The sequence below is a fragment of the Pan paniscus genome, chromosome 1, assembly GCF_029289425.2.
Source record: "Pan paniscus chromosome 1, NHGRI_mPanPan1-v2.0_pri, whole genome shotgun sequence".
In the NCBI taxonomy this organism is placed as follows: Eukaryota; Metazoa; Chordata; class Mammalia; order Primates; family Hominidae; genus Pan; species Pan paniscus.
In genome coordinates, this window is record NC_073249.2 from 170,072,050 (window position 1) to 170,097,852 (window position 25,803).

Consider the following 25,803-nt stretch of genomic DNA (forward strand, 5'->3'; position numbering starts at 1 on the left):
GGAGAAAACCTGCTTTAGCTGGATGGGCTACCTTCCTCTCTCTCCCTGAGTTCCTGCCTGTCCCTAAATTTATGACTTTCATAAATACCTTGTAGCACTAACACAGTGCTGGTCACATGGTAAGGCACAGGTCAAATGATTCATTATTTAGTTCAACATTTATTGAGCTTTTACTCTTCAGATGCTGCTAGATTCTGAGGTACAAAACTGAATAGAATATATTTTCTACCCTTGATCCAAGATGGGAGGGGAAGCCAGAGTAGTTGGGAGTGAGGGGTTACTTGGAGGGTAAAATGACCAAATAAATAGGAAATCACAATAAAATATTATCACTGCTATGGAAGTTTAACAACACAGAAGTGAGGTGCGAAAACCAGCTTTTCCTATCATGGATTACACAGCATTAATGCTGGAGTTACACGTGTGAATAAGATAGTTCTGCCTTGATTTTTAGTGGTTGACAAGGCAAAGTGGAGGGACTGGAGATAGATCCATAGATAGATGTATTGTAAGACAATATGGAAGAACAAAGTGTTAGAAGAGTAGAGAAGGTATGACTGCTTGGGAGAATCAGGGAAGCATTCTCAGAGGTAAGATGATTTAGCTATATCATGAAGGGCATTGTATTTACCAGCAGTATAAGATGTGGAAGGCATGTCTAAAGAAAAATAATAAAAAAGGAGAGTTGCTCAAATAGGGTGGTGGGTTTGAGGAATTATGAGAGTCTAGACTCAAGCCAAAGTGGAGGTAAAAAGCAGCAGGAGATGAGTTTGGAAAGAAAGGTACGAGCCAGATCACGATGAAACTTAAGTTTTATCCTATAGGCAATAGGGAGTTAGAAGATTTTAAGCAGCAATTGACACTGTGGCATTAATTGGAACAGGCAGAAACTCAAGAAAGCTATGTATATAATTGATCTGATCCTAGTCCCTTCATCTAAGATAAATGATTCATATTTGTTCAAATCTATTTTTCCCATTCATTTCATTTAGGATTGGACAGTACACTATCATTTAAACACTCTAAGCTTCATTTTTTTTCCTGGTATCTCTTCACATTTCAGTGCTAAACATGAAGATAAAAAAATGAAGGAAAAACAACCATGTGAATTGAAACCTAAAAACACAGAAAAGGAACCATATTCAAACCATGTTTTCAAGGTACCTATGTTCTACGGTTCCTGCAATTTAGACATATAACAGATCAGTTCATGGGGGTGACTTTATATGGCCTGAGAGAGCTCTTCAGAGAGACAGAAAAGGCAATGGGCATTTGATATTGTATCAAGGAAATAAATGTAACAATGACACTACGCTCCAGCCCCTAATTTTCCACTTTTTAGCCATGAAGCCGGCCTTAGAAGCAGGGCTGGGACTAGATTAAGTCCAACAAGAAACCCAGGGTGCAAACTATAAGGCAGTACCCACTCTCAGGTGCCATCCCTGCCCTTGCACTACCCTGGAGTGAGAGTTTCCTTAAACGTTGTGCCCTAAGGCCCTGCTTAGAAGAGTGACTTGTCTCTGAGCTCAGTTACCTCATCTATAAATGAAAATAAATGATTCCTACCCAATTACCATCCCCATTTCCATGCCAATTCTACCTTGTTTGTGGTGATAAAATAATGTGCAAGAAAGTGTTTCATAAGCCATAAGCTACCATACAAATGAAATGTATTCTTGTTGCTTTCATTAATATTAAATATGGTGAATGTGTGTATATCCATATCCAACTGACCCCATCTGCTTCAAAGCAGTTGGGTGGCAGGAGGCTTAAACAATAGACACCACTAGGGCTATTGCCAGTACTCACATTAGATACCTGTTTGAGATGTGCCTATCTTTTAAGATGCAGTTGTCCCAGTCCCATCTGCAGAAGTAGGGTAAGTCAAACAGCATGTTGGCTGTATGAGCCTGAACTGGCGTGTAGGTCCAGAGGTTGGGCTGGACCATGTCGGGTGTTCAGAGAGCATCAGAAAGCAGCATAATTCAAAGGATGGAGTAAGTTGCTAATTAAGAAAGACAAGGTCCAGAGCCAGGGGAGCAGCACTGGGTGTGAAAGCCAAGCCATCAATGGCTGTCAAGTTAGAGATCAGGAATGGTTTGATTAGGAGCATATGAGAGGGCAGGAGAGATACATGACTAAGGATATTAGCCATGAAAAATCGCAAGCTCTGCTCTTTTTCAATGCTGGCTATGTGGCGTAAGCCAGATATGGGCTCAAACTACTAACAAAGGGTCACTTCCTTCTTTTATGGAGTGAGTTTGGGTTCCAGAAATTGTTAAATGTTATTTAGAATATGTTAGGTGAATGAGGGGCTGCCTTCATTATGGGACTACATTGAAGGATGGTGGTCACTATATTTCTGCGAAATACTGACTTCATTACTTTCTTGTCAATTTTCCCCATTTATACATTTAATTCTTGGTACTATGACCTAAAAGAATGCCCCTCCTCTTATTCTTCTGACAGTTTCCCTAAGATCCCACCCAAAACTCAGGATAATCCACTCCTTATGTCTATTAATTACATTAGCTTTTCCCAAGTACTTTCAAATGTATTATCATAGTCAATCCTCATCTCTACTCTGTTGTAGTCAGAAGGACAATTACCTTTCTCTCATTGGACAATTATAAAACAGTTAGATGGCCAAAAATACTCTAATTTTCTCTCTCTCCAGGGTCTCTTCCTGTCAGTCTATCCAGAACATTTTGAAATGTAAATGTGATCAGGGTTTTCCCTGGCCTGACTCCTAATGGTTAAGAAATAAAGCCCAAACTCTTTGCTTTGCATGCAAGACCCTTCATAACTCAGCCCTATTCTCATTTACCTTTTCAACCTCATTGCCAGGCTGTCTTCCCATATCTTTTTCCTTCAACTCTTACCTTAGCAGCAGCCTCCTTGCTACCCTTATAAGGACACGAACACTTCCCCAAATCCCCTGTGCCTTTTTTTTGTGCTGATTTATCTGCCAGATACTCCTTTATCCACTCTGTCAATCTCCTACTGACATTTGGAAAATACAATTTAATAAAATCTGCTTTTCGAGGTCTTCTCTAACCCATCTCCCAGCCAAGAGAACCAACCTCCTCATCCTCTCTGTTTCCATGACAGTGAGCAATACTGCTGTAAATAACACTCATCACATTATACCCTAATTAATCATTTGCATGCATTATCTCCAAGACCAATGTGTTAAGAAACTCTGTCTCTACTTCTAGAGCTTAGCATGTTGTCTTGCCTTCTGTAAGTGCTTGACAAATGCTAGAGAAAGGGAGTGAAGAAAGAAGTGAGAAGGAACAGAAGAATGGTGGGTGGGAAGACAAAATGTAGGCAAAAAGAAGGAAATGAAAAGGAATACATAGCATCCCTTGGAACAAGGTTCTGGGGTCAAGTCCTGCCTAGGTAGATTACTAACTGTGGAACCAGTGACCAGTTACTCAACCTCTCTAAACTCTTTATCAGGAGAACTGATGATACTTTTCTCATGAGGTATCATGATGATTAAATTATATGGAATATAAAAAGCCTGCCCTATAGTCAGTACACCCTATATCCTGACTGCTTCCTGTGAGCTGCCTCTGTGCCAGGCATTCATTGAACATTCAGAGGTAATGAAGGATATAGTATGCACCTTCAGGAAACTTAGAGTCTAGTAAGATATTATTCAATGTTAAATAAATGATAAATAATTGTTATCTATGAGGAATGAATGAAAAACTGTACAAGTAAGCAAAGAACTGATTAGGTAAGTCACAGCCCTACAGTATTCTCCCTTTTGCATATGTTTAGGTAGATGCCTGTGAAGGGACACCTGAAAAAATTCAGATGACCAACATCCACACAGGTAGAAGGAACATGTTGGCTGGAAAGCAAGAGGCCATGATTGACATCATCCAGACAAATCCCTGCCCTGAGGGCCCAAAGCTGGCCAGGCACTCCCAAGGCCACTGTAAGTTGCATTTCTTTCTGATCTTGTTCATCATTACAATTTGTTTTATAGCTAAGCATGGCCAAAATTTTAATTTATTTTACCAATATTTATTGAACATCTATTTTGTGCCAAGCAACTTGCCCTAGTGAGGAAGCTGTGCAGTAGTGGAAAAAAACACTGAATTGAAAAGCAGAAGTCTTGAGTTCAAACCTAAGCTCTAATACTTAGTAAGCTGTGTGGTAAGTGACTTCATATTCCTGCAACTCAATTTCTTCATTTATAAAAAGAGATCACCATAATATGGACCTCACAGGGCTTTTATGAGGACCAAATCTGACAGTATATTATATGATAGGTACTCAGCAAATGTTTGTTCTTTTTTTTATATATATACTAGCTCCTGTTGTCTAGGCTCACATCATCATTGACATGTACTGGTGATACACTGTGGTATCATTTGTTGACTTTATTCAGGTTGCATTTTACCTGCGTGTTAGTCGGTACCCTTGATTGGAAGCAACAGTGATCAAACCATACTATGTTAAACACAAAAAGAAAAGGATGTTCACCTAGCAGAAAGTCTAGCCATGGATGGATCCAGGGACACAAACAATATCATAGTGACTTGGTATCACTTTTTCCACTCCTGGTTTTGCTACCCTTTCAGTTGACACTTCAATAGCAACAGAACGACCACAGTAATAGGATCTGGAATAAAGCATTTCTATACTAACCCTGTGATTTTGGAAAATGTACTTACTTTCATGTGCAAATGGTGATACTACTACTAATTTCCTAAGGCTATTTGTCAATGCATATAAAGTTTCTGGAACATATATTAAGTAACTATTAGTCTTTTTCATTTATTTTTATTTTGAAAAATTATACCATGCCTTACATTTCAATTCATGATTTATGTGTTATCTCCCATGGCACGCCGTAGGCACCTTGAAATCACAGATCATTTGGTATTTTTTTCTGTATCTCTGTAACCTGGCACAGTATCGAGCACACAGGAGAAACCCAATTTAATTTTGTAGAATGAAAGGATTAATCAAACTTCAGTGTCTAAAAATATGGTGGACTAGGCAATATGAATGACTCTCTTGACTAAAACAAAGTGAAGAATAAATTTTTTAAAACATTCATAAAAGTACCACAGAGCTGATTTATAAAGAAAAGCACCCACAGGCCTGCAGTAACCAGGAAACCTGGGAGGTGCATGCCAAAGCTAACTTTTGCCTTGATGATTTTTACTGAGATCCAAATCCCTATTTAGTTTCATCCCAGATTTCAAATAATCCCCTCAAAATATTCTTTACATGTTAACAATTGATAGTCAAAAATAACCAAACACAAGGAAACAACTCACAATGAGGGAAAACCAGTGGAACAGATAGCAGAACCAACCTACAAGATATTGCAGATATTAGGATTATCAGGTATAACACATAAGATGTTTAATATGTTTTTAAAATAGAGAATAATATGAATAGAGAATAGCCATATTTTAAAAATATTTGAAAAGGAAAAAATAATAATTGATAAATTGATAAAATGCCAATGATTACATTTTATATCACATTACCTATAGTTGAAGAGAAAATTAGTGAACTAAAAGATAAATCTAAAGAAATTATCCAAAATTCATTCTATAGGGAAAAATGATTTTAAAAAGAGTAAAAGAGACGATAAAAGTCATGGAAGATAAAGTGAAAAGTCTAAAATTGTAATAAAATCAGAAAAATCAGAATTCCATAAAAGGATACTGGAAAAGTGAGGAAGAGGAAATAATAGATAAAACAAATACTATCTGAGAATTTTCCAAAATTGTTGAGAGAGATAAATTTGCAAAGCCAGGAACCCTAAAGTTCTCAAGCAGGATAAAAAACAAATCTATGCCTAGCCATGCAAAATGAAGAACATTAAAGAATAAGAGAATATCTTAAAAGACCTTAAAAACAGACAAAGAGGAAAAACCAATCACCCACAAAAAGAAAAAAAAAACACAACTGAGTTCTGACTGCTGATTTCTCCTGTGTAACAAGAATATAATTTTGCTGAAAGAGATTAAATGTCTACCTGAAATTTTATGTCTCATAAAAATGCCTTTCACAAATGAAAGAAAAATAAGATGTTGTCAGACAAATAAAAACTGGGACATTTTATTGTCCAGATAAAATGCACTGAAGGAAATTCTAAAGCATGTACTTCAGGCAGAAGGAAGATAATCACAGATAGAAAGTTGTGGATGCAAGAAAAAAAGTTAAGCAAAAGCATTAATTTGACAAAATAACGTCAAATTGAGGAAGGAGTAAAATATTATAAAATATTGAACATTCATAGTGCTTATATTGAGAAGGTGATTAAAGTGTCCTAAGGTTGATAATTGTTTGGGAAGAGAGTAATGGTATTAATTTGCTTTAGCCTTGAAAGAATTAGAAGAGCTAGGATACAATCATTAAAATATACCGTTAAAAGAGTGAGAAGGTAACATCACACATGTACTACCATATGATCTTTGACAAACCTGACAAAAACAAGCAATAAGGAAAGGATTTCCTGTTTGATAAATGGTGCTGGGAAAACTGGCTAGCCACATGTGGAAAACAGAAACTGGACCCCTTCCTCACACCTTACATAAAAATTAACTCAAGAGGGATTAAAGACTTAAATGGAAAACTTAAAACCATAAAAACCCAAGAAGAAAACCTAGGCAATACCATTCAGGACATAGGCATGGACAAAGGCTTCATGACTAAAACACCAAAAGCAATTGCAACAACAGCCAAAATTGACCAATGGGATCTAATTAAACTAAAGAGCTTCTGCACAGCAAAAGCAACTATCATCAGAGTGAACAGGCAACCTTCAGAATGAGAGGGAATTTTTGGAATCTATCCATCTGACAAAGGTCTAATATCCAGAATCTACAAGAAACTTAAACAAATTTACAAGAATAAAACAACCCCATCAAAAAGTGGGCAAAGGATATGAACAGACACTTCTCAAAAGAAGACATTTATGTAGCCAACAAACATATGAAAAAAAGCTCATCATCACTGGTCATTAGAGAAATCCAAATCAAAACCACAATGAGATACCATCTCACGCCAGTTAGAATGACAGTTATCAAAAAGTCAGGAAACAACAGATGCTGGTGAGGCTGTGGAGAAATAGGAATGCTTTTACACTGTTGGTCAGAGTGTAAATTAGTTCAACGATTGTGGAAGAGAGCGTGGTGATTCCTCAAGGATCTAGAACCAGAAATACCATTTGACCCAGCAATCCCATTACTGGGTATATACCCAAAGGATTATAAATAATTCTACTATAAAGATACATGCACACGTATGTTTATTGCAGCACTATTTACAATAGCAAAGACTTGGAAACAACCCATCAATGATAGACTGGATAAAGAAAATGTGGCACATATATACCATGGAATACTATGCAGCCATAAAAAAGAATGAGTTCATGTCCTTTGCAAGGACATGGATGAAGCTGGAAGCCATCATTCTCAGCAAACTAATATAGGAACAGAAAACCAAACACCACACATTCTCACTCATAAGTGGGAGTTGAACAATGAGGAACGCATGTACACAGGGAAGGGAACATCACATACTGGGGCCTGTCAGGGGTGGGAGGCAAGGGGACAGAGAGCATTAGGACAAATACTTAGTGCATGCAGGGCTTAAAACCTAGATGACGAGTTGATTGGTGCAGCAAACCACCATGGCACAACTAACCTGCATATTCTGCCCATGTATCTCAGAACTTAAAGTAAAATAAAAAAAAAAGTTAAAAAAGAGTGAGAAGGTAAGTCACTGGGTCGGAGAAGATATTTCCATTATTTACATATACCGTTTATGTATCAAATATATACATATTTGATAAATGACTCATATTTGGAATATACATCTGTGAATGCTTGGTATTCAGAAAATATAAACTAGAAATCAATTTTTTATAAAAGAAATATAGTGAAATTAGAAAAATATTGAAACGGCCCTTCCCCAAAGAGACTATCCAAAAGGCAAATACACTATGAAAATTCAATTCTGCTACCAAATTGGCTACAATAAAAAAGACTAAAAATATCAAGTGTTAGTAAAGATATGGAGCAACTAAAACTCTCATTCACTGTGGAGATTGTAAGCTGGGACAACCATTTTGGAAAACTGTTTAGCAGTACTAAAGTTGAACATATGCATATCCTATGACCTAGCAATTCAGTACTTATGTATATATCCCAATGTAAGTGCACAGTTTAATGCACCAAAACACACATACAAAATGTTTATAGCAAAACTTTTTGTAATAGCCCCAAATTGGAAACTGTCCAGATGCCCGTAAAAAGTAGAATGGATAAATAAATGGTAACCTATTCACACAATAGAATAAAGTCATCTGAATGAGCAAAAAAAAACTATTTGCAACAATATTGATGAATCTCACAAACATAATATTGAAGGAAAGTAGGTGACACCATAGAGTGCATACTAAATTATTCCATTATTAAAACATTCAAAAATAAGTACCGCTGGTATTAGAAGTCAGGACAGTGGTCACTCTTGTGGGTAACTATTAAAAGATAACAAATGAAAGAAAACAAATAGAAAAGAAAACAGAATGGCAGAAAGAGAAGAAACTTTAGTCAGATGAAGATAAGAAAAACATGGAACAAATAAAAATATGTACTAAGATAATAGATAAAAATTTAAAAATATCAGTAAACACTATAAATGTAATACACTAAATTCACCAGTGAGAAGACACATGCATTCAAATCATTTGAAATTCAAATATATTAAGTACTTTTTATGTGCCCAGCACTGTTCTAGGAAATGGGGGTGTATAGCAGTGAACAGGCAAAAATTCCTTTTCTCACAGAGGTTACTTTCGGATCAGAGGAGACGGACAATAAATAATAAAAGATCTATATTGAATGGTGTTAATAGTAAATATTATGAAAAAATAAAGCAAGCTAAGAGAATTAAAGAAGCAGGTAGAGGTGATAGAGGTTGCCATTTTAAAGTGCTCATAGATTACTTCAAAAACCTTAAGTAGTTGAGGAAGAGGGCCATATGTGTATCTAGGATATGAATGACCTAGGAAGAGAAAAAAAGTGCAAATCCCTGAGGCAGAAGTTGGCCAGATATGTTGGAGGAGCTGCAAGGAGGCCAGTGTGGCTAGAACAGAGTAACCGAGGAAGAGTATAGTAGGAGATGGGGTCACAGAAATAACAAGGGACTTCTGTAGATCATTGCAAGAACTTTAGCATTTACCATAAATGAGATTTTTAAAACCACTGAAAGCTTTTGAAAGTACAAGAAAGGCATGACCTGATTTGCATTTTTAAAAAATCATCTGGCTTCTGTCTTGAAAATAAAATGTGAGATAAATCGGGGAGACCGGTTAGGAGGTTATTGCAATAATTTAGGTGAGAAATGGTGGTAGCTTGGAGGAGGATACTATGGTAGAATTGCTGAGATGTATTTGAAATCGGAATATAATTTGAAACTATAGTGGACAGATGGCTTTGGATTGGAAGTGAGAAATGAGAGAGAAATGAATCGAGGATGTCTCCAAGGTTTTGGGCCTGAGCAACATAAAGGATGGAATTGCCCCTTTTATGAGATTGAATAAACTTCAGGAAGAGCAAACTTGCAGAGAGAAATTATGATTTTGGTTTGGAATGTAATATGTTTAGACAACCAAAAGGAAATGGTGTGAAGGCTGATAAAGTATCTGGAATTCATGAGAGATGTCTAAATTGGAGATGTAAATTTGAGAGTCGTCAGTGTTTTTAAAATGAAGGCATAAACTTTTGCATTTGCTTCAGCCAAAAGGAAGGATTGAGGAAGGAAATAAATGCTGCAGACTAAGAAGCAACTGTGTGTGTTCAGCATCTTTATTTTGTATTGGAGAAATTTACTGATAACTCCTTGAGAAAAAGCAGGACCTTATGCCTCTGAGAGCTGACATTCATTGAGATGGTTTGGGGCCTACACGCTCACTGACTTCTTGTCAGAGGATAAAATCTTATTGCTTGGTTCATTTAATTAATAGATACCAGTTAATGTGCTTGTTGTTTATTTCTCAAGTATATTACTTTCTATTTCTGATTAATAGTTCATATCTGAATATGGCTATGAATTACCCATACCCTAAATATTAACTTATGCCAACAGATAAAGAGGTGGCAGTTTTATGGTTATGACAAGTTTACAACTCTGTGAAGTAAGCCAGCATCTACTTGTGCAAACAATCCCTATACATTTGTTAACCTGGCACACTATCTTCTGGCTAACTCCAGAATGAATTAATGAATAATATATATTGATATGTGCTCAATCGACTTGTCTGAGAAATTTTGCTTTAAGAACTGCCGTAAGACTGGATAAGATCATCTAGATGTAGAGAGATAAGCCCCAGGGATGTACCCTGGTAGACTTCAAAGTTTGAGGTCAGGGATTAAAGGAAGAACCATCAAAGAAGGGAGTTACTAGTTTACTAGGTAACCAGCACCCTTCATAAATATGTATTTAATCCTTGCCAAAACCACATGATTCGGTGTTAGCATCATTATCCTCAACTTCAGAGAATCATAACTGAGGCTCTACAAAGTGAGGTGGCTTGCCCAAGGATCATACATACCAAGATTGTAATCCAATTTTAGCCCATTTAATCTGCCTTTTCTTATGCTTGCCTCCACTGCCAGTGATGTGTGTGAATGACTTTATGATGGCAGCTGATGTGATGTTTTTCAAGTTTTCTGGTTTCCTTTCAGGTGGGTATCTGGAGGTTTTGGAGTCAACTAAAGAAACTCCAGACCTAGGGGTCTCTAAGACAAGTTCCATCTCGGAGGAGATATATGATGATGTCGAGTACTCCAGGAAAGAGGTGTAAGTAACATTCCAGTCTTTCAGCAAGATGAATGTGATGAGACTTTAAAGGTACAATAATGGTCTTTGTTATTTTCTCCCGTAGACCGAAGCTGAACTACTCTAGCTCATTTGCCTCAAATAGTGGTAAGTATAGGAAGACATTTCTGAAGCTGCCAGTAGGAATTGCAGAATGCTTCTATGGCTGATTAGTGATAAGATGTCTTTTAATTATTCATATTTTAATAATGCCAATTTGTGGGAAGCTAAGAGAAGTAATACCAAGATATGTGCTAACAGCAATACCAAGGTATGTGCTAATAAATGCATTTAGAATCAGGAACATGAAGATGCTGGTAAGAGCATTCTTATGGTAAAAGTGAGTTTACTTCCTTCCTGATCTTTTCACAGTGTAAGTCTGATTATAGGACTGTTTTTACTTAAAACACTTTCTTGGCTTTCCAATACTTTTAAGATTGGCTTCTGACATGATCTAGAGTCCTTGACTAACCTACCCCTACAGACCTCTGGAGCCTCATCTCACACTATACTCAATCTTCATCTTTGAGACCCAGTTATGCTGACCTTCTTTTAGCTTGTATAATTTGCCAAGCTTCAACAGCAGGATATTTTCATATGCTTCTCCCTCCCTTTCCGGAATGCTCTTTCCTCCCCTGGGTCCCTTTGTTTCACTGACTCTTAATCTTCTAATCTCAGCTCAATCATTATTTCCACAGGGAATATTCTCCTTGGTGTACAATCTCATAGTACCATGGACTTCTTTTTCATAGTACTTGTCACAGTTGTAATTTTATACTTATGTGACTTTTTAATTAATGTGTCCCCTCCTAGATTATTACCTTCTTTATACATACCATTTTCTCCAGCCCCTAGCATAATGCCAAGTACATGTTAGATATTCAAAAAAATCTGTTGAATGAAGGAATTCATGAATGAAAAAGTAATGGGGAGGTATTGGTCAAAGGATACAAAATTTCAATTAGGAGAAGTACCTTCAGGAGGTTTATAGTACAACAGTGATTATAGTTAATAACAAAGTATTATATACTTGAAAATTGCAGAGAGTAGATTTTAAAATTCTCACCACAAAAAATATGTAAGGTAATGAATATGTTAACTGGCTTGACTTAGTCATTCCACTATGTATACAATTATCAAAACATGTTATACATCATAAGTATATATAATTATTATTTGTCAATTTTAAAATAAATTTTAGAAAAAGAAAAAGCAATGGAATGGAGAGAATCAAATGTTACTCTGATTGATCTTAGAATCTCAGAAGTTTAGAGGGAAAAACAACCTTAAATATCATTAAACCCAGTACACTCATTTTAAAAAGAAAATTGAAACATAGAGAAGTGACTCCTGTAAGATCATTGTGTGTTAAAGTTGAGTTTTGAACCTAAAAATCCTGACCCTAATATTCAAAGTTCTTTCCATTAGACTCTGTTTCAGGATTGAATTAAAGTATAACTGTGTATGTTAAGCTTATGTGTTGGGCTAGGCCAAAGCCATGCTGTGAAGGGAGAGATTATTCAAGATATATCTCATTTTCCATGGTTGCCCCAGCATTCAGCGCAATGCCTGATGCTTAGTAAATTCTGATTGTTATGTATTAAATACAGGAAGGAGGGAGGGTGGAAGGAAGGAATCTATTGAAGAACCAACTTTCTTTGACTAAATCAGTTCAAATTTGGAATCAGGTGGAAATGAGTCTTAATTTTCATTTATATATACTTTCATAGAGGTTTAAGTATTTTTACCATATGCTTTTAAAAACGTGGGTGAGTTTCAGTAAAAACTATTTAACAAAAGAAAGATCAAAGTACCTAGCATCTAGTAAGTATCTAATACTTTTTGTTAAATATGAATCTGAACTATGGCTATTATAATGAATATAAGTAGGGTTTTCTTTTAATTTCAGAAGAAAATAGAGAACTGTATGAAGATGTCTACAAAACAAAGAACAACTACCCAAAGATAGAGTGAGTTTCTCTCTTTCTTGGCTTTGTAGGCTAATGGTACTTCCTGTTAGTCTAGTAAAGCCAGAGTTTAAGTGGGGACCCACCATCCGCCCCCCAGCCCCACTGCCACCCCCGACTCCCATCATCATCTTTTAGGAAAGATTCACACTGAGAGTTATGATAACCTATTGTAATATTACAATTGTGATCAATAGGATACTTGTAATTGTGTACAATTATATACTATCAATATTAAATCACATTGTTCTCGCTTTTGAGAAATACCCATTTCCCAGAGTAAATGATTTTGATATTGGGTTAGAAAATAAGTAATAAAAGAGATGTAAATATTAATAAAACTTGCTTCAATTTTATAGCTGTTTTTCCAGGAACAAATTAATGGTTATGACTTACCTGTGTCTCTGTAAGTTAGTAAGGCTATCTCGGGGATTTGGGCTTAATATAACATGTAGTGTGATTCAGTGTTATCAAGAATAAAATTTGTTCAGATGGGTATTATTCTACAAGTTTAGTTATTAAGGACATGTTGTGGAAAAGAAAACAGCAATGGTCAAAAGCAAGGAGTTTAAGGGTTCAAGGGGAAAAAGACCCTGAACTGGGCATGCTGGTTGGCACGACGTGGGTATATCATTCCCTCACTCTACCCCCTAAAGGCCCCAAAAGGATATTTGACAGAACTGTAATCATCAGCTGGGTAATCAGTGTACCATCATTGCTATATTATTCAGTAAATTAAAAATCAATGATAAGAATTTCAAGAGCCAGGATTTTCTATAACGTATTTCTAGTACAGTTTGCAAAGTACATTTCCCTGAGTTATCTTTTCCTCTAAAGGGAAGACTGCTTCATACAATCTGCAAAATAGAGACTACTTGCAGTAGTTTGTCTTGAAATATAATTACTCCCTTCATAGTTGACTGGTGTGTGCTACATCATATCACATCTAAACAAAGAAAAGCATAGAATTCAATAAGGCATCTTCTTGCTCTTTCTTGAGTGAGATGTGTTTTGGACATGAAAACAAAGCCTCTGGTTCTTTATTTTTTTTATAGACTCAGGGGTACCTGTGCAGGTTTGATACATAAATATATTGCCTAATGATGAGGTATGGGCTTCTAGTCTACCCATTACCCAAACAGTGAACATTTACCCAATAGGGAACTTTCCAACCTTCATTCTTCCTCCCACCCTCCCGCTTTTTGGAGTCCCCAGTGTCGGTTATTTCCATCTTTATGACCATGTATACCTATTGTTTAGCTCCCACTTACAAGTGAGAACATGTGGCATTTGATTTTATAATACAACAGCTTTCTATCTCTAGTACTCTCTTAAATGCCATGTTACTTATATCCTGTGATTCCTCTCAGTTTAGATGGAAAAGAAGCACTCAAAAGACTGCAGCAATTCTTCAAGAAAGAAAAGGATAGATTTAAAATAAAGAAAACCAAGTCAAAAGAAAACTTAAGGTAAAAAGTCCCTTTAAATCCCTTTCCATGAGGGGATTAACCTGGTAGATACACAAGTTGATGTTCTCCATCCAATCTCAGAAACAGTGAAGGGGATATCAGAAACTAAAACCAAGGGTCTGGCCATCATCTGCCCCTTTCTTTTGAATTTTTGATTGAACTACATGCACAGAGACTAATTAATGAGAAAGTGGTATGCTCCTTTGAAAAAATGGCAGAGAAAGGGTTGAAAATGAGGGTAGAGGGAAAATCTTAAGCAAAGTCCAGAAAGGAAACTTTCCTCATCAGCCTTAACATCCTATTCCTGTTGTTACCACTAAGCATTACTTACCATGTCCTTTTATGCTTTTGGGGCCCTATAAGCCCCGGTAGTTTTTATTTGTCTACGTTCCATATTTAATTTATCTCCCTTGAGAGCAGCAATATGTGGAAGGCGGAGATGAGCTGCTCAGCTGAACAGTTCATGTATTGCAAGGTCTTAGACCTGGAAAAGACCCTCTGAGATGACCTAGGCTAACTGCCAGTTTTGAGAGAGATTCCAAATTCACTAGCACTAGAAAGAGATGTGAGGGGACCTGGATTCTAGATTCTAGTACCAGTTCTGCCATTTATTCCATGTACAACTGTGGGCATATCACTTCCTTTATACACCCACAGCATTCCAGTTTTCTCCTGCATATAATGGAAGGGGGACCCTGGAGACGCTTTGCAGGCAATAGATAGATATAGATGTAGATATTCAGGTGCACCTCAATTTATGATGGGGTTGTGTCCCAATAAACTCATTGCAACTCTAAAATATGTTAAGTTAAAAGTCCATTTAATACATCTACCAAACATCATCACTTAGCCTAGCCCATCTTAAACATGCTTGGAATATTTACATCAGCCTACAGTTGGGCAAAAGCATCTAACACAAAGCCTGTCTATAAAAAGTGTTGACTATCTCATGTAATTTATTGAATACTGTACTGAAAGTGGAAAAAGAATGGTCTTAAGGATACTTGAAGTAGGTTTCTACTGAATGCATATTGCTTTCACACCACTGTAAAGCAGAAAAATTGGGAGTCAAACCATTGTAAGGCTGGGAACATCTGTGTAGATATACAGACATAGAGATGTATTTTGTGAGGGCAGAAGATGCTAAAATAATTTGTCCAAGGTAATTACCTATAGTGAGATGGAATTATGTTGTTCTACCCTGAAGTCGTTTTTGATTATAAAGCTTCAGAGTTTTGTGGCTTGAAGTTCAACTGTCAATTGGATCTAGATCTACCAAGAGACCTTACAAAACATGAGGTTTATAAATTGTAGTCCTGATATGGAAGAAGAGGGAGTGTGATCAACGAGACCCTGTGCACAAAGGCAGACCCTGGCCTTAGCAGATTAGATGTTTTCTGAGAGAAAATTATTGGCATGATACCCGGCAGTCCCATAATATTTGATCAAGATGAGAATGCTAATGTTTTTAATATGCAAATCTGATTACCTTTCTCTCAAAACTATTCATTGGCTACATACTACGTTTAGAATAAATATCCAGTTCCTTACCCTGGCAAGTAAATACTTCATGGCTGTCCCCATTCTACTTCTCTAGTTCTGTCTCTCACTAAAATTAACTCTCACTACCATCCCATCCACATAGCTATAGATCTCAGACTCTGCCATGGTGTCTCATGCCTCCATGCTTTGAACATGACATTCTCATGGTCTGGAATGTACCTGCCCTCCTCCAGCCTTCTTTTGTTCTCAAAGTTCTAGGTTTCCCTTAAAATTCGATCAAATATTGTCCCTTATTGAATGCCTCCCCTGAACTTCTCTTCCCAAACCTGGATTACCCGTTTCCTTTGTGTTCCCATAACATCTTGTGCACATCTTGTGACATCTGTTAATACCATAGAAACCATTTTTCTTGGAGTCAGAGAATACCAGGGCAAGAAGGGCAATCCAGCATCATCAATATGTTATTGGAGATCTGTCAGCTCATCTTTCCAAACTTGGTTTTTTTCCTTAACTCTTTTGTGTCTTTTGTCAATCAACAGTGCATTTTCCATTTTGCTGCCTGATTTAGGTAAGTGCCATTTGCTTATTGCAGACCAAAAGTACTCAGCTTTTGTATATTCAGAGGCAGGGAAAGAGAAATGGTAACCCTTCCTGCATTCCCACATTTGATGAAAAATTGCTCTACCAAAATCAAAGAAGATGTTTCACACGGAAGTATTTTTTTACTTTGGAGAAGATGAGTAGTGTTTCTCAAGTACCTACTACATACCATGCCCTGGGGCAGATGTGTTCCTCTTAAAATCCCAGAAAAATAAATGTTATCATCCCTTTTCAGAGAAGCTGTAGGACCATATTTAAGTGATCCAGGATTTGTATTCCAGGCTCTCTGACTATGAAACTCATGCATTTTGCATTCTACCATACTGCCTTTTGAAGGACTTGATATCCTTCATCCTAATTAAGACACTAACTGAATATGATCACATTGCCACCAGCAAACTAACTGAATTGAGAATGGATCATTGGAATGTTGTTTGCTTTTCCATTAAAATAATAGTGCATAAATTAGCACGGTGCTTGACACATAGTAGGCTGTCAATACATGTTCAGTACATTGAATTTGTCAATAAAAGAGGGTCATGTGTTCTGTTGTTTGTTAGTTTTTGTTTGGGGATTCTAGCTATGTGGCTACCTGGATGTCACTCGAACTTGACAATTCAAAAGTATATTATATTTCATAAATATGAGTTTGCTGAACTAAAAGACAAATGACAATTGTATATACCTGATAAAATCCCACATCTCAACATATCCTTGGTCTGTGTTTAAAAGAAAAAAGCTGACCTAGAATAGACATGCATTGTATCCCCACCCACATTTGAAGTTATTTAATAAAATAAGGGAGTGAATAATGATGAATAATTATACTAGAAGGTCTCAAACTTGTTCAGTGGTGAATCAAATGAAAATCATGTAATTCTATGTAGAGTGCCAAGGAATGTGAATATCCTAAAATGAAAATGCCTAATTATTATTATGCACTAAGTCAGATTCAACATTATGCAAGATTATTGTATAGGAGCAATTGCCAATGATTTGAAATAAAAACCATGGAAGAAAAGTCAACATTACTGTTCTATTAAGCTGTTTCTCCCCCCTAGGAGTTAAGAAAAGACCTCTCACTATTCTAGCAGTATAGCATATTTGTTCAATTCCAGAAAGATGGGAACTTAGTCTAAAAATGATTCTTTGAGCAACTCATATTTTTCTGGAACTCTATGTAAAAGCAAATTAATATAAATATATATGTTTTGAGATACTGGGACATCACACTTTTTTTTAATCTTTCACTTGAATTTCTTCCCAAATAGAGAATATTTTTATTCTTTGATTCTTCTAGCCTGTCTGTATTTTATGATCAGATTTTGCTAAAACAGACCTGAAGATGCACCTGGATAATTAGGTAATTGGGTATAATTTGGAAAGTCAGTGCTTATATAAACCATGCTTAATAATGGACTATTTTGATTCTGTCTTGACCCTAGAACGTAAGTCTCAGGAAGTTATTATCTATGATGATGTAGACCTGAGTGAAAAAGAGTCAAAGTAAGTAATTTACCTTATTGGTCATCCCTGCTGATATTTGACCCATTTCCTGATGCTTTCTTAATTATGATCACAGAACCATCTTTTCAGATCCTTGGAGATTGAATGAAAAGTCAACTTAAGATAGTCTTCTCACTAAGAGGGGAAAACACTGAATAACATATATGATCCAAAAGTGGTAGGTGACCACAAAAGGCATTGGAGGTTTTGAGTTTGTTTCTGTTTTTTATTTTTGAATTCAGACTTGAAACTCATTTCAACACATTTTTAAAATTATCTCCAATGTACATGACAACATGAAGGATAGCAAGCACTATGTGACAGAACGTCTGTATTCAAGGACTAAATAACTATAATTTATCAAAAAAGATGGCTGAATGCAGTGGCTCATGCCTGTAATCCCAGCACTTTGAGAGGCAGAGGTAGGTGGATTGCCTGAGTCTAGGAGTTCAAGACCAGCCTGAGAAACATGGCAAAATCCCATCTCTACTAAACTAGCCAGGCATGGTGGCACATGCCTGTAGTCCCAGCTATTCAGGAGGCTGAGGTGGGAGGATGGCTTGAGCCTTTGAGGCAGAGGTTGTAGTGAGCCGGGATCACACCACTAGACTCCAGCCTGGGCAATGGAGCCAGGCTCTGTTCCAAAAAAAAGAAAGCCATCTTTAAGTTTGATGCTCCCTCTCCAGTCACTTATTATTTATACTTTCCCTCTTAATCAATTGGTTAAAAATAAAAGTCTCCTCTGTTCATGTTTGATTCATCTTTCCTTGCTCACTGCAATTAGGGTTCCTGTTATACAATTGAACTTATTTTTGGTAAGGTCACTAATAACTCCTTTGTTAAATCCAACAGATGCTTTTAAGTCTTTATTTGTCTTCTCTATATCTTAAAATATGAACTATGCCATCCTCCAAAGGAAAAAAAATACTAGTTTTTCCCTAGGTTTCTATGTTATTATTTCTTTGTCATTTGGGTGTTATTTTTAAGTTGACATATAATAATTGTACATATTTTCCAGGGAGATAGTGATGTTTTGATACACAAAATATATAGTGATAAGATCAGGGTAATTAGCATATTCATCATCAAACATTTATCATTTCTTTGTGTTGGGAATATTCAATATCTCCCCTCTAGCTATTTAAAACTATATAATATATTATTGTTAACTATAGTCATCCTATGGTAGTTGTATTAGTCCATTTTTACACTGCTATAAAGAAATACCTGAGACTAGGTAATTAATAAAGGAAAGAAGCTTAATTGACTCGCAGTTTCGCGTGGCTGGTGAGGCCTCAGGAAACTTACACTCATGGCAGAAGGGGAAGAGGCACATATTACGTGGTGGCAGGCAAGAGAGAGAAGAGAAAGTGAAGGGTAAAAAACCCCTTATAAAGCCATCAGAACTCATGAGAACTCATTCACTATAATGAGAACACTATGTAGGAAACTGCCCTCATAATCCAGTCACCTCCCTCCCTCGACACATGGGGATTACAATTCAAGGTGAGGTTTAGTGGAGACACAAAGCCTGACCATATCAGTGGTATAGAACACTAGAACATATTCCTCATATCTCACTGTATATTGTATCCTGAACTAATCTCTCTCTATTCCCTAGTTTCCCAGCCTTTAGCATTCTCTGTTCTACTCTTTATTTCTATGAGAGCAACCTTTCTTAGCTTTCATATATGAGTGAGAACATGTGGTGCTTAACTTTCTATTCCTGGCTTATTTCACTTAACATAATGTCCTCCACTTCTATCCATGTTGCTGTGAATGACATGATTTCATTCTTTTTTATGGCTGAATAGTGCTCTGCCATGTGTATGTTTATCACATTTTCTTTACCATTCATTTGATGTTGGATACCTAAGTTGATTCCATATGTTGGCTATTGCATATAGTGCTGCAATAAACATGGGAGCATAGATGTCTCTTTGATATACTGATTTCATTTCCTTTGGATTAATACCCAGCAATGGAACTGCTGAATCATATGATAGTTCTATTTGTAGTTTTTTAGGAACCTCCATACTGTTATTCATAGGTGCTGTACTATTTATATTCCCACTAAGAACGAAGAGAATTTCCTATTCTCCACATCCTTGCTAGCATGTGATTTTTTTTTGTCTTTTTGATGATTGCCATCCTAACAGGGATGAAATGATACCTCATTGTGGTTTTGATTTGCATTTCCCTGGTGATTAGTGATGTTGAACATTTTAAAATATGTTTATTGGTCATTTTATTTTATTTTTTATTATACTTTAAGTTCTAGGGTACAAGTGCACAATGTGCAGGCTTGTTACACAGGTATACATGTGCCATGTTGGTTTGCTGCACCCATCAACTCATCATTTACATTAAGTATTTCTCCTAATGCTATCCCTCCCCCAGCCCCTCACGCCCTGACAAGCCCCAGTGTGTGATGTTCCCCACCCTGTGTCCAAGTGTTCTCATTGTTCAATTCCTACCTATGAGTGAGAACATGCGGTGTTTGGTTTCCTGTCCTTGTGATAGTTTGCTGAGAATGATGGTTTCCAGCTTCATTCCATGTCCCTGCAAAGGACATGAACTCATCCTTTTTATAGTTGCATAGTATTCCATTGAGTATATGTGCCATGTTTTCTTAGTCCAGTCTATCATTGATGGACATTTGGGTTGGTTCCAAGTCTTTGCTATTTAAAAGACACAGACTGGCAAATTGGATAGAGAGTCAAGACCCATCAGTGTGCTGTATTCAGGAGACCCATCTCATGTGCAAAGACACACATAGGCTCAAAATAAAGGGATGGAGGAAGATCTACCAAGAAAATGGAAAGCAAAAAAAGCAGGGGTTGCAATCCTAGCCTCAGATAAAACAGACTTTAAACCAACAAAGATCAAAAGACACAAAGAAGGCCATTACATTATGGTAAAGGGATCAATTCAACAAGAAGAGCTAACTATCCTAAATATATATGCACCCAATACAGGAGCACCCAGATTCATAAAGCAAGTCCTTAGGGACCTACAAAGAGACTTAGACTCCCACACAATAATAATGGGAGATTTTAACACCCCACTGTAAATATTAAACAGATCAATGAGACAGAAGGTTAAAAAAGATATCCAGGACTTGAACTCAGCTCTGCACCAAGCGGACCTAATAGACATCTACAGAACTCTCCACCCCAAATCAACAGAATATACATTATTCTCAGCACCACATCGTACTTATTCTAAAATTGATCACATAATTGGAAGTAAAGCACTCCTCAGCAAATGTGAAAGAACAGAAATCATAACAAACTGCCTCTCAGACCACAGTGCAATCAAATTAGAACTCAGGATTAAGAAACTCATTCAAAACTGCACAACTGCATGGAAACTGAACAACTTGCTTTTGAATGATTACTGGGTAAATAAAGATCTTCTTTGAAACCAATGAGAACAAAGACACAACGTACCAGAATGTCTGGGACACATTTAAAGCAGTGTGTAGAGGGAAATTTATACCACTAAATGCCCACAAGAGAAAGAAGGAAAGATTTAAAATCGACACCCTAACTTCACAATGAAAAGAACTAGAGAAACAAGAGCAAACAAATTCAAAAGCTAGCAGAAGGCAAGAAATAACTAAGATCGAACAGAACTGAAGGAGATAGAGACACACAAAAAAACCTTCAAAAAATCAGTGAATCCAGGAGCTGGTTTTTTGAAAAGATCAACAAAACTGATAGACCACTAGCAAGACTAATAAAGAAGAAAATAGAGAAGAATCAAATAGATGCAATAAAAAATGATAAAGGGGATATCACCACCGATCCCACAGAAATACAAACTACCATCAGAATACTATAAACACCTCTACGCAAATAAACTATTGGTCATTTTAATATCGTCTTTTGAGAAATGTCTGTTCATTTGCCCATTTTTTAATTGAATTATTTTTTCTGTTTTGCTGTTTGAGTTCCTTGTATATTCTGGGTATTAATCACCTGTCAGATTAATAGTTTGCGAATATTTTTCTCCATTCTGTAAGTTGTCTTTTCACTCTGTTGATTGTTTCTTTTACTGTGCAGAAGCTTTTTAGATTGCTGAAATCCCATTTGTTGATTTTTGCTTTGTTACTTGTGCTACTGAGGTCTTAGTCATAAAACCTTTTCCTAGACCAATGTCCTGAAGTGTTTCCCCTGTTTTCTTCTAACAGTTTTAGAGGTTTGGGTCTTACATTTTAAGTCTTTGATCTATTTTTGTTTGATTTTTGTATAGTGTAAGTGGTGGGTGGGGGGGTCTAGTTTAATTCTTCTGTATATGGATATCCAGTTTTCCTAGCACCATTTATTGAAAAGACTGTACTTCCCCCATTGAGTGTTCTTGGAGTTTTTGTCAAAAGCAGTTGGCTGTAGATACATGGATTAATTTCTGGGTTATCTATTCTGTTCCATTGGTTTGTGTGTCTGTTTTATGCCAACACCGTGCTGTTTTGATTACTAGAGCTTTGTAGAATGTTTTGAAGTCTGGTACTGTGCTTTATACAGATTTGTTATTTTGCTCAGAATTGCTTCAGCTACTTGGGGTCTTTTGTGATTCCATACAAATTCTAAGATTGTGTTTTCTATTTCTGTGAAGAAAGGCATTGATATTTTGATGGGGATTGCATTGAATCTGTAGATTGCCTTGGGTAGTATGGTCATTTTAACAATATTAATTCTTCCAATCTATGAGCATGAGATGTCCTTCCATTTGTTTACATCATCTACAATTTATTTCATCAGTGTTGTGTCACTTTCTTTGTAGAAGTCTTTCACCTCCTTGGCTAAATTTATTCCTATGTATTTTTGTTTTTTGCAGCTATTATAAACCAGATTGCCTTCTTGATCTCATTTTCAGCTAGTTCATTGTTCATGTATAGAAACGCTACTATTTTTTATATGTTGATTTTGTATCCTACAACTTTACTGAATTTATCAATTCTAAGAGTCTCTTGGTAAAGTTGTTAGATTTTTCTAGATATAAGATCATGTCGTCTGCAAACAGGGGCAATTTACTTCCTCCTTTCCCATTTTGATGTCCTTTATTTCTTTCTCTTGCCTCATTGATCCTGCTGGAACTTCTAGTACTTTGTTGAATAAGAATGGAGAGAGTGGGCATCCATGTCTTATTCCAGAAAAGCTGGAAGCTTTTCCCTGTTAGGTAAGATGTTAGCTGTGGGTTTGTTATATATGGCCTTTATTGTGTTGAGGTACTTTTCTTCTATGCCTAATTTATTGAGAGCTTTTATTATGAAAGGATGTTGAATTTTGACAAATGCTTTTTCTGCATCTATTGAAATTATCATATGGTTTTGTTCTTCATTCTGTTGCAGTGATGTTTCACATTTATTGATTTGCCTATGTTGAATGACCCAACTTTGTTGACTGCAGGCATGTTCCTGGTGGTCTGATTGATGGGCATCAATATGACCATGGAGGGGGTGATGGCTAGAGAATTTCCGGCTTCACATCATGAAGCCAGTGATTCATGAGCTGAGCTGAAATCTCCCCAGCCTGATACTTCCCTTTCTATCACAGTAACCCTCCATGATAGATTAGAATGGTTCCCAGTTGGCCAGGTGCAGTGGCTCATGCCTGTAAACCTAGCTCTTTGGGAGGCAGAAGTGGGAGGATTGCTTGAGCTCAAGAGTTTGAGACCAGCCTGGGCAACATAGTGGGACCCCATGTCTATTTTTATAATTTAAAAAAATATTTTAAATTGTCTCAGATGAGAACATCAAGGCTAAGGGTAACTAACTTGCCCACACTATTGAGTACAGAGGTAGGTCTGAGATCTAGGTGGCCTGCCCCCAAGCCAGCAATCTTTCCTGCCACCTACCCTCTTTCTGGGGATGTGCTCACCAAGTGAGCCCAGGGGTCAGTGTGTGAGGCTACAGAGGAACAGCAGCCTGGTTGTGTGCAGGGAGGATGCCCTGGGAGTGAGTTGGGTTTTTTTGTTTTGTTTTGTTTTGTTTTGTTTTTTTGTAACAGGGTCTCACTCTGTCACTCAGGCTGGAGTGCAGCGGTGGCATGATCATGATTCACTGCAGCCTTGACTTCCCGGGCTCAGGGATATATCCCACTAATATGTTCTTGCATTTCTGGGATATATCACACTACATCATGGTGTATTATCTTTTTGATGAGCTGTTGTATTGAGTTTGCTAATATTTTGTTGAAGATTTTTGTGTCTATGTTCATCAGGGATATCGACCTGTAATTTTCTTTTTTGTATCCTTGTCTGCTTTTGGTATCAGGGTTATGCTGGCCTCATAGAATGAGTTAGGAAGAGTTCATTCTGCTTCAATGTTTTGGAATAGTTTGAGAAGATTTGGTATTAATTCTTTTTTAAAGGTTCAGTAGAATTCAGCAGGGAAGCCATCTAGTCCTAGACTTTTCTTTTTTGGGAGACTCTTTATTACTGATTCAATCTCATCACTTTTATTGGTCTTTTCAAGTTTTCTAATTTTTTCTTGGTTCAATCTCAGTAGGTTGTATATTTCCATGAATTTAGCTATTTCCTCCAGGTTTTCCCATTTGTTAGCAGATAGTTGCTCACAGTGGTCTCTAAGTAATGTCTCTTTTTTCACTTTGACTTTATTTACCTGAACTTGCCATCCCCTCCCTCTCCCCCTCCCCTCCCTCTCCTCCTTCCCCTCCCCTCCCCTTCCCTTTACCTTTCCCCCTCTCCTCCCGTTTACCTTTCCCTCTTCCATTCCCTCTCCCCTCCCCTCCTCCCTCCCCCCCCCCCTTTCTCACCCCATCTCTCTCTCTCTAGTCTAGGTAATGGTTTGTCAATTTTGTTTCTTTTCAAAACACCAGCTTTTTGTTTCATTGATCTTTTGTATTTTTTATCTAAATTTTGTTTATGTCAGCTTTGATCTTTATTATTTCTTTTCTTCTACTAACTTTGGATTTGGTTTGTTCTTCCTTTTCTAATTCTTTGAGACAAATCATTAGATTATTTTTTGAAATCTTTCTAGTTTTTGATGTAGGCATTTATTGCTATAAACTTGCCTCTTAATATTGTTTTTGCTGTGTCCTATAAGTTTGATATGTTGTGTTTCCATTTTCATTTGTTTCAAAGAATTTTTAAGTATTATCCTTAATTTCTTCCTTCACCCATTGGTTGTTCAGGAGCATGTTGTTTAATTTCCATATATTTGTATAGTTTCAAATGTTCCTCTTGTTATTGATGTTTAGTTTTAATCCACTGTGCTCAGATGAGATACTTGATATGATTTTGATTTTTAAAAACTTGTTGATACTTGTTTTGTGTCCTAACTTATGAACAGTTCTGGAGAATGTTCCATTAATAATGAAAAGAATGTGTACCATACAGAACATGAGTAACATGTTCTGTAGATGTCTATTAAGTTCTGTAGATGTCTGTTAAGTCCATTTGGTCTATGGTGCAGTTTAAATAGGATGTTTGCTGTTTTTCTTTCTAGATAATCTGCTTAGAGTTGGATGTTGAAGTCTCCCAACTATTATTGTATTGAGGTGTATCTCTCCCTTTTGACCTAATAATATTTGCTTTATATATCTGGGTGCTCCAGTGTTGGGTCCACTGAAGATGGAGCCCCAAATCTGGTCCTTTTGATCTCTATGTTGGTGACTGTTTCAACAAACACACAGTTGCTCAGGCTGAAACCCTAGGTTATCTGTTATTCCTTCTCCTCTTGCGCCTTTCCCTTCCCATCACTCTCTTCCAATAACTCAAACTGTTCCCACTTTTCCCATCCCCAATGCACAGCCACAATTCAGTCTTATTGTTTCTCAACCAGATTACTACAACTCCCTGAATGGCCATCTTACCTCCATTTCAGTTTATTCTCCAAACTTTCTTAAGTGCAAATGTGACCACCTGCCAGC

General features: G+C 36.8%; 1 protein-coding gene across 1 annotated transcript in view; it reads left to right on the forward strand.

The window, feature by feature from the left end:
- FYB2 (FYN binding protein 2) overlaps positions 1 to 25,803 on the forward strand; it is a 109,350-nt gene that overhangs the window by 73,145 nt on the left and 10,402 nt on the right. The window contains exons 8-15 of the mRNA XM_034952930.4: positions 1,064 to 1,160; positions 3,790 to 3,949; positions 10,731 to 10,845; positions 10,931 to 10,971; positions 12,773 to 12,833; positions 14,201 to 14,299; positions 16,342 to 16,370; positions 17,848 to 17,908. Of these exons, the coding sequence (XP_034808821.3) occupies positions 1,064 to 1,160; positions 3,790 to 3,949; positions 10,731 to 10,845; positions 10,931 to 10,971; positions 12,773 to 12,833; positions 14,201 to 14,299; positions 16,342 to 16,370; positions 17,848 to 17,908 (663 nt within the window). The remainder of the gene's footprint in view (positions 1 to 1,063; positions 1,161 to 3,789; positions 3,950 to 10,730; positions 10,846 to 10,930; positions 10,972 to 12,772; positions 12,834 to 14,200; positions 14,300 to 16,341; positions 16,371 to 17,847; positions 17,909 to 25,803) is intronic.